Source organism: Tupaia chinensis, unplaced genomic scaffold (genome assembly GCF_000334495.1).
Source record: "Tupaia chinensis unplaced genomic scaffold, TupChi_1.0 Scaffold000067_1, whole genome shotgun sequence".
In the NCBI taxonomy this organism is placed as follows: Eukaryota; Metazoa; Chordata; class Mammalia; order Scandentia; family Tupaiidae; genus Tupaia; species Tupaia belangeri.
The window spans coordinates 3,278,954-3,287,930 of record NW_006159526.1 but is presented as its reverse complement, the minus strand read 5'-3'; the positions used below and the strand labels follow the sequence as shown (position 1 = coordinate 3,287,930).

The 8,977-nt window shown below is 55.8% G+C and overlaps 1 protein-coding gene across 5 annotated transcripts in view; it reads left to right on the top strand.

Moving 5' to 3' along the window:
- Nucleotides 1-8,977, top strand: part of ERCC1 (ERCC excision repair 1, endonuclease non-catalytic subunit) — a 29,823-nt gene that overhangs the window by 9,579 nt on the left and 11,267 nt on the right. For 4 of the 5 annotated variants that reach the window (XM_006142075.3, XM_006142076.3, XM_027766955.1 and 1 more), the window contains 4 exons: nt 230-341; nt 3,564-3,779; nt 7,257-7,360; nt 8,057-8,156. In XM_006142075.3, coding sequence (XP_006142137.1) covers nt 237-341; nt 3,564-3,779; nt 7,257-7,360; nt 8,057-8,156 — 525 coding nt within the window. In that variant the 5' untranslated portion in view covers nt 230-236. Of the gene's footprint in view, nt 1-31; nt 342-3,563; nt 3,780-7,256; nt 7,361-8,056; nt 8,157-8,977 lie in introns of those variants that run through there. The other variant, XM_027766960.1, reaches the window with a different exon arrangement.

Here is an 8,977-nt window from a genome sequence, read left to right as displayed (position 1 = left end):
AGGGGCGAAATTTGGAGGGACGGTTAAGGGGCGGGGCGGGGCGAGCCGAAGGTGGAGAGGGTCAATGAGGCGCTGTTTGCCGAACCCCGGGCTCTGGGTGTTTGGCCCTCGACGCTGTGGAACTCTGGGATATTTGGGGGGATGGCTGTGAATGGGGGTTCCTGCTAGGGGAATGGGCTTGCAGACGCGGATGTCTCACTCGCTCCCTCCTCTGGGTCTTCCCTGTCAGGCTGCAAATGGACCCTGGTAAGGAGGACGAGGAGGCACTGCAGCCTGCAGGGCCGCCCGCAAGGAAGAAATTTGTCATACCGCTGGATGAAGACGAGGTCCCTCCAGAACGGGTAGGACAGGGGGTGGGGAGCCACGGGGGGGCTGAGGTGGGGCATCAGGAGGAAGGAGAGAGGATGCGGCCTCACAGGCCGAAGGTGGTGAGGGTGGGTCAGATGTTGGGGCCAGGGTGGTCATGGGGAAACGGTCCTTCATCCTCCCCAGGTCTCAGTTTACCCAGCTATAAAATAGCAGGCTGGTTCTAAGAGGCAGCCAGGGCACAGGCTGCAAACGAGACAGGGAGGGCCTTGCGTTGTGTTTATTCTGTTTTTTTTTCTTTTCCTTTTTTTTTTTTTTTTGGTGGGGGGAAGGGAGAGGTTTTTGCTATAGGGCGTGTGCACTTGCCAGAAAGACAGAGACAAAGCGAGAAATCATCCCCCAGTGTGGATGGCCACGCTGCAGTCCCTTCTCTCGGGATCTTGGGCACGCACGCACGCACGCACATGCTCCCAGCGTGAGTTTAAGCTGCCTGGTCTGGGATTCGAACCGCGGCCTACTACATGGGACTCCAGCGATATAGCCATTACACTGGTCCCTTGTTTTTGTTTTTGTTTTTGTTTTTTTCTGATATGGATTTGTTGTTGATGTTTAAGAATTGGAAGAAGAGGGACCAGCAGATGGCGTAATGGTTACATCACTGGAATCCCATGTAGTGACCCACAGCAGTTTGAGCCCCATACCCGGCAGCTTGAAACACCCTGGTGCATGTGCGTGCGTTCCCGAGATCCCAAGAGATCTGAAGGAATTGCAGCTTGGCCATCCCTTCCGGGTGTATGTGTGTGTGTGTGTTTGATTTCTCACTTTCTTTCTCTGTCTCTGTGTCCCTCTGACAAGTACAGGCACATAGTAGCAAAAAACAAAAACAAACACAAACAAAACCTCTCTCCCGCCAAAAAAAAAGAATTGGAAGGGGGGCTAGCAGGTGGTGTAGTGGTTAAGATACTGGATTCTAACACGGCCAGCAGTGAATAGAGTCCCAGGCCCAGCAGTTTGAAACTCATGCTGGGTGCCTGTGGGTCTGTGCCCAAAATCCCAAGAGGAAAATGGAGAAGGAATTGCAGCGTGACCATCCACCGGGCGCTGATTTCTTGCTTTCTCCCTTTGTTTCTATCTCTCCAGCAAACGCACACACCCTATAGTAAAAAATCTACCAAAAAAAAAAAAAAAAGAATTAAAAGGTTTCCGGCCAGCAGATGGCATGGTGATTAAGACACTGGACTCCCACATGACCTACTGTGGTTTGAGTCCTGGACCTGGCGGCTTGCTTCCTCACTTTCTCCCTCTCTCTGTCTCTTTCTGGTCAGCATTCATGCCCTATAGCAAATTAAAAATAATAATAAGAAGAAATAAATTAAATAAAAAATTTAAAAAAAGATACAGGAGGGACCAGTAGTTGGCGTAATGGCTATGTCGCTGGACTCCCATGCAGTCGACCGCAGTTCAAGTCCCGGACCCGGTGGCTTAAACTCACGCCGGGTGTGTGTGTGTGCACACCCAAGATCCCGAGAGGAGAACGGAGGAGAAGGGATTGCGGCATGGCCATCCCCCCTGGGGGGTGATTTCTCGCTTTCTGTCTCTCTCTGTCTTTCTGGCAAGCGCATGTGTCCTATAGCAAAAACCTCTCCAAAAAAAAAAAATACAGGATGTGATGGGGCAGAGGACAGGAAGGGGAAGGTCAAGGGAGGTCCTCTCTAAGGACCTGCCGTCTTGCAGAGATGTGAGGGAGTGAGTCATGTGGACATGTGGGAAGAGAGGGAACACACAGCACAAAGGCCCTGAGGTCAGAGACAGCCTGGCCCATGGGAGGGCAGCAGAAGGCCAGTGGGGATGGAGGAGTGGTAGGAGTTGTGGACCCTGAAGCGAGGGGGCAGAGACTGACCTAGAACCTCATGGACTGCAGTGACAGCTTTGGCTTTTTAAAAATTTCCCCCATAGGGTATGTGTGCTTACTCAAGAGAGATAGAGAGAGGGAAAGTGAGAAATCACCTCCCCAAGGGGATGGCCGCATCACAGTCCCTTCTCTTCCATTCTCCTCTTGGGATTTTGGGTATGCACACACATACTCCTGGCATGATTTTCAAACTGCTGGGTCCAGGACTGTGGTTGTCCGTGTGGGAATCCAGCACCTTTTTTTTTGAGAGGTTTTTGCTATAGGGTGCATGCGCTAGCCAGAAAGACAGAGAGAGACAGAGAGACAGGAAGTGAGAAATCACCCCCCAAGGGGGATGGCCACACTACAATCCCTTCTCCTCCATTCTCCTCTTGGGATCTTGGGCACGCACGCACACGCGCCTGGCATGAGTTTAGGCCACCGAGTCCGAGACTCGAACTGAGGTAGACTACATTGGAATTCAGCAACATAGCCATTATGCCAACTGCTGATCTCCCCTGTTTTTTTTTTTTTAATTCATTATTTTTTACTCTTAAAATTTTTTATTTTTTATTTTCTTAATTTGACCAGAGAGAGACAGAGAGAGGGAAAGTGAGAAAGAAAGCTGCCAGGTCCAGGACTTGAATCATAGTCAGGCATGTGAGAGTCCAGCGCCTTAACCGTCATGCCACCCACCAGCCCCAGGAGTCCAGCACCTTTAACCACCACGTCACCTGCTGGCCCCAACAACTTTGGCTTTTACTCTGAGGCGGGGGCCAGCAAGGGCTCTGAGCAGGGGAGAGGTGATGACTTTGTGTAGGGATAGACTGTGGGAGGTGGGGGTGAAGGTGAGGGCAGGGAGGTGGTGGGAGGTGAGTTCGTTGGTCCACCATGGAGGTGGTGGTGGCTGGGACCAGGGTGGAGGCTGAGGCCGAGGAGGTAGGGGAAGTGTCCAGGTTGAGCTTTTTTTTTTGTTGTTTTTTTTGGAGAGATTTTCACTGTAGGGTGCGTGCGCTCGCCAGACAGACAGAGAGAGACATAGAGACAGAAAGCGAGAAATCACCCCCCAGGGGGGATGGTCACGCCACAATCCCTTCTCCATTCTCCTCTCGGGATCTTGGGCACGCACGCACACGCGCCCGGCGTGAGTTTTAAGCCACCGGGTCCGGGACACGAACCACAGTCGACTACGTGGGAGTCCAGCGACATAGCCATTACGCTAACTGCTGGTTCCCCAGGTTGAGCTTTTGAGTTTCTGGCCCTCATGCATTGCCTCTGGAGGGCTCATGAGGAGTTGGGGGTGACTCAGAGGGGCTCACGTTTTTCCTCGGGGTCCCCTGCAATTCCCCTGCATTTCTCTGCACAGGCCAAGCCCTTGTTCAAATCCACACGGAGCCTTCCCACAGAGGAGACCTCGGCCCAGGCCGCCCCTCAGACCTACGCCGAGTATGCCATCTCACGGCCTCTTGGAGGGGCTGGAGCCACAGGCTCCACGGGGTCAGAACCCCTGGCAGGAGAGACCCCTAACCAGGCCCCCAAACCAGGAGCGAAGTCCAACACCATCATCGTGAGCCCGCGGCAGGTGAGGAGGACACGGGATGGGGCCTCGAGCCTCCTGGTGGGAAACGCTGTCCCAGGGATGACTCGCGGGCGGTGCAGGAGGGCTGAGTTCTGCCGTTCGTTCTTTCATTCACACACCAACCAAGTGTCTGGTGCCTAACTTTTTTTTTTTTGAAGTGTATTCATTTACTCTGTGAGAAAGACAGAGAGACACAACCCCTGACGAGGTCTGAGCCGGGATCCTCGACCAGGCTCAGCCCTCCGCCATCATGGCCTCGTGTGCCCGGTGTACTCAGGGCGGCCCGCCCCGTGGGTCAGCCCTGTGGAGCCTGGCCTCTGCAGCCCGCCGTTGCCTTCCTCTTTCTGGGAAGATGAAGAGGCACGGGGCAAAGCTGGACGCCAGGGTTCCGGCGTTCCCCGCTTCTGGTGTAGTTCACTGGGGGCGCTCACAGAGTTCAGAATCCTTCGGGACAGCGGATGGCGGAATGGTGACATCGCTGGACTCCCACGTTGTTGGCCATAGTTTGAGTCCTGGACCTGGTGGCTTAAAACTCACACTGGGCACAGGAGCCAGCAGGTGGCATGGTGAAGTGCGCTGGACTCCCACATGGCCAACCTTGGTTTGAATCCCAGACCTGGTGGCTTGCTTTCTTACTTTCCCTCTTTCTCTCACTTTGTCCCTCTCTGGTCAAATTTAAATAAACGAATGAATGAATGAAGTCCAATAAACACACACACACACACACACACACACAAGGCCTGTGTGTGTGGGTGCTCATATTCCCGAGAGGAGATTGGAGAAGAAAGGATTGCAGTGTGACCATCCCCCAGGGGGTGATTTCTCACTTACTTGTCTCTCTGTCTCTCCAGTGAGCACACATGCCCTATAGCAAAAATCCATTTAAAAATAAAAAAAGATCTCAGAAACTTTCCCGTTTGTCTTTTTTTCTTTTTTTGGAGAGATTTTTGCTACAGGGTGCATGCACTCACCAGAAAGACAGAAAGAGACAGAGAGATAGAAAGTGAGAAATCACCCCCCAGGGGGGATGGCCACGCCGCAGTCCCTTCTCCTCCATTCTCCTCTTGATATCTTGGGCACGCACGCACACGCACCTGTTGTGAGTTTAAGTCAGTGGGTCTGGGACACGAACCGCAGTTGACTACATGGGAGTCCAGCGACATAGCCATTATGCTAACTGCTGGTCTCAAGTTTCCCGTTTTTTAGAGATGTGGATAAAGGATACCGATGATCAGCCAGGTGGAAGAGATGCTTAGAGCCAGAAGCAGGGGAGGGGGCCCGGGCTGCTGTGCCCTCTCCAGCGCCACCTCCAGGAGCTACCTCCACGTTACCAGTGATCTGGGTGCTCCCTGAAGCCTGTCCCGCATGACTCATGCCATTGGCCTCCGTGAGCAGCTCAGCCCCCTCCCCTCCACGGCGGTGAGGTCTGGCTGGTGCTGCTGCCTCATTTCTCATCCTATCAGTGTCCCCGCGTCCCCAGGCTGTGCGCACGGGTCTGCCTGTCTGTCCTGTCACTGCCAACTCTGAGGCACACAGGAGCTGCTCAGTAAACACATCAGGGGGCGTCAGAGCTTGACTTCCAGCCCCACCTCTCTAGTTGGGGGGGGCTTCCCCTGGCAAATGGCCCTGTCCTAAAGCTATCCAGGCGCCCACTGAGTCCCTGCCTGAGAACCAAGTTGCTCCCGGCACCAGCAAGTTCCAAGGGGCTTAGGAGTGCTGCGTCAGACACTTGTCACTCGGGCAATGACAGAGGGCTGAGAGCCAAACGTTCTCCAGCACCCCTGTCTCCCGTGTTCCAGGAGCTGTCAGGAAGCCGGCCAGCGGCCAAGTAGGTGTTTCTCTATGTGCGTGTGCATGTGTGTGTACCTGTGTGTGCGTGTGTGGTATTTTGGACAGGGTCTCACGCGGTTGCCCACCTAGGCTATGAGCTCTGACCTGCCTCTGTTTCCCAAGTAGCTGGACTGCAGGCATGTGTCCACCGCACCCAGCTTTTTAGGGTGAGCGGGGGGTTGAACCCAGCTCCCACGTGGCCCTGCCTGCTGAGTGGCCGCATCCTGTCTGCTCCGTCGCAGCTGGGCCTGTATGTCTTACTGTACCACAGTATCCCACGTCCCTGTCCCCACGTCCCAGGGCTCTGTGTCTGCTGTGTCCCCAGCTCTGAGACTTGCAGTAGCTGCTCAGTAGACACTGGGAGGCTAGATTTGACTTGCTCAGAGGATTTCGGCCTTGAGCTAGAGCGTGTTCAGGGTAGAGCGAGGGGGAGTCAGACAAGAGCCTGCTGAGCCCACCCAGGCTGGAGGTCACAGGCCATAGGAAGGACTGTGGGCTTCCTCAGGAGGGCACTGGGGAGCCACAGCGGGGCTCAGAGCAGCAGGGGGCAGGCTTGTGCTGTAAGAAGAGTCCTCTGAGGACCAGTGGGTGGCATAATGGTTATGTTGCTGGACTCCCATGTAGTCGACTGCAGTTCAAGTCCCAGACCTGGCAGCTTAAAACTCACTCTGGGCACATGTGTGTGCATGCCCAAAATCCCAAGAAGAGAAGGGATTGCCATATGGCCATCCCCCCTAGGGGTTGATTTCTCAGTTTCTCTTTCTTTCTCTGTTGCCTGCTGAGCCCACCCAGGCTGGAGGTCACAGGCCATAGGAAGGACTGTGGGCTTCCTCAGGAGGGCACTGGGGAGCCACAGCGGGGCTCAGAGCAGCAGGGGGCAGGCTTGTGCTGTAAGAAGAGTCCTCTGAGGACCAGTGGGTGGCATAATGGTTATGTTGCTGGACTCCCATGTAGTCGACTGCAGTTCAAGTCCCAGACCTGGCAGCTTAAAACTCACTCTGGGCACATGTGTGTGCATGCCCAAAATCCCAAGAAGAGAAGGGATTGCCATATGGCCATCCCCCCTAGGGGATGATTTCTCACTTTCTCTTTCTTTCTCTGTCTCTCTAGGGAGTACACATGCGCTATAGCAAAAATCTCTCTCTCTAAAAAAAGATCCCTCTGGCTGCCCCTTGGAGGGGATGACACTGGGGCAGAAGCCGGCTTTGGGGCCTAGGCAGTGGAGGAAGATGAGGAATGCTGGGGGTGGAGGTGGAGAGAGAGGCGTGAGCATTAGCTGTGTCTCTGGTCGGTGGGGCCGTCCCTCAGATGGGGCTGGGTGGAGGGGCAGGTGTGGGGCTGATGCTGAGGTCATTTTGGACCCAGCAAGGTGGACACCCTGCAGGAGGTGACCAGTGGACCACAGGACACGTAGGTTGGGGCTGAAGGAGAGGGCTGAGCTGGAGACCGACCTGGGGACCAGGGGCCGGAGGAGCGGAGGGCCTGGGTCAGAGCACCAGGAGGATCCTCTGAGGAGGAGCTCGGGAAGAGGAGGGAGAAGCTGGAAAGACCCAGGTGTGAGGAATGAGGAGGGCGTAGGGGGAGAGGAGAGGGGCCCGGGTGGCCATGGTCCAAGGGTCGTCCTCACCAGCCTCTGCCCCTCCTCTCCAGAGGGGCAACCCCGTGCTGAAGTTTGTGCGCAATGTGCCCTGGGAATTTGGCGATGTGATCCCCGACTACGTGCTGGGCCAGAGCACCTGCGCCCTCTTCCTCAGGTGAGCTCCGGGGCACCCACCGCCCCTCAGGATGGGGATCCGGTGGGGCCTGAGCAGGTCACACCCCAGTGTCCTGGGGGGTTGCAGGCAACCATCTGGGCATGGCCTGTGGTTTGGCCTCAGTGAGGCCAGTGCAGCGAGAGCTAGGGGCCTGGACCCTGGGTCTGAGGGAGGGACTGGGGTCACCCCGAGGAGCTGACAGGAGCCAGGATTTCTGCGGCTTCCTGAGTTCCCCTCCCGCTGGTGGGGCAGCACACAGGGCCCGGCAGAAGAGGTGGGGTGCAGGCTGCTGGGTGGGGGTGACCTAAGTTTCTCAAGGGTAGAACCTCCCCTCCTCCCCCACCTGCCAGCGCCCTCTGAGGCCACAGCAGGGTTGGGGACAGGCCCTGCTTCCCCTGACCAGCTGTGCAGTCCCCCAGTGCTGCACTCGGAAGGGCCCTGGCTCCTCACAAGCCGTCTCTCCCTGCTCAGTGAAGAAGCTGGGGGTCCAATCTCAGGGAGCCACAGCTGGCGGCCTGTGACAGTCGCCGCTGTCCTTTCCTTCAGAGTGACGCCAGGCAGGTCCCGTAACCCCTGAGCCGCCTGTGCCGTGCCCCAGCCTGCTGGCCTCCCAGCCCTGTGTCCCAGTGAGTCCGACGGGACAGGGTCTTGGGAGACAGAGACCCCCAACCGCCCCCGCCCCTCCCCTCCCATCAGCCTCCGCTACCACAACCTCCACCCCGACTACATCCACGAGCGGCTGCAGAACCTGGGGAAGAACTTCGCCCTGCGGGTCCTGCTCGTCCAGGTGGACGTGGTAAGTGGGCTTGCTGCCACAGGCCCATCTGTGGAGTGGGGAGTGTCGGACCTGGTGGCTGTGAGGTTGATTCTGGGACCCTTCCAGCCTTTTCGGTTTCCTGGCCTCTTGCCCTTACAGCAGCCAGAGGTGCTCTTCCTGAAGCACAGACCTGACGGTAGCCCTCCCCTGCTCAGACGTGCCCCGTGGGGCCAGCAGGTGGAGTAATGGTTAAGGTGCTGGACTCCCACGTGGACAATCACAGTCTGAACTCAGGACCTGGCGGCTTGAAAATTCACGCTGGGCGCATGTGCACGCGTGCCTAAAATCCCAGGAGAACGGAGAAGGGGTTACAGCCTGCCCATTTTCCCTGGTGGAGGTGACTTCTCACTTTCCTTCTCACTGTCTCTCTGTCTCTCTCCAGCGAGCACACCTGCCCTATGACAAACAACTAAAAAAAAAAGTCTACCATGGCTCCCTAGTACCCTAGTAGAGAGTTCTGCGCCCCTGTGTGGCCTGACAGGCTTATTTCTATTCTTTTTATTTATTTGTTTAAAGAGATTTTTGCTATAGGGCATGTGCCCTGGTCAGAGAGACAGAGAGAGGGCGAGAAATCACCCCTGGGGAGATGGCCATGCTGCAATCCCTTCTCCTCCATTTTCTTGTCAGGATTTTGGGCATGTACGCATGTGCTCAGTGTAAGTTTTAAACTGCCAGGTCTGGGACTTGAACTGTGGTCAACTCTGTGAGAGTCCAAGGCTGTACGCCATCTGCTGGTCCCTCATTTTCTTTTTTCTTTTCTTTTCTTTTTTCTTTTTTTTTTTTTTTTTTGTTTACGGGGG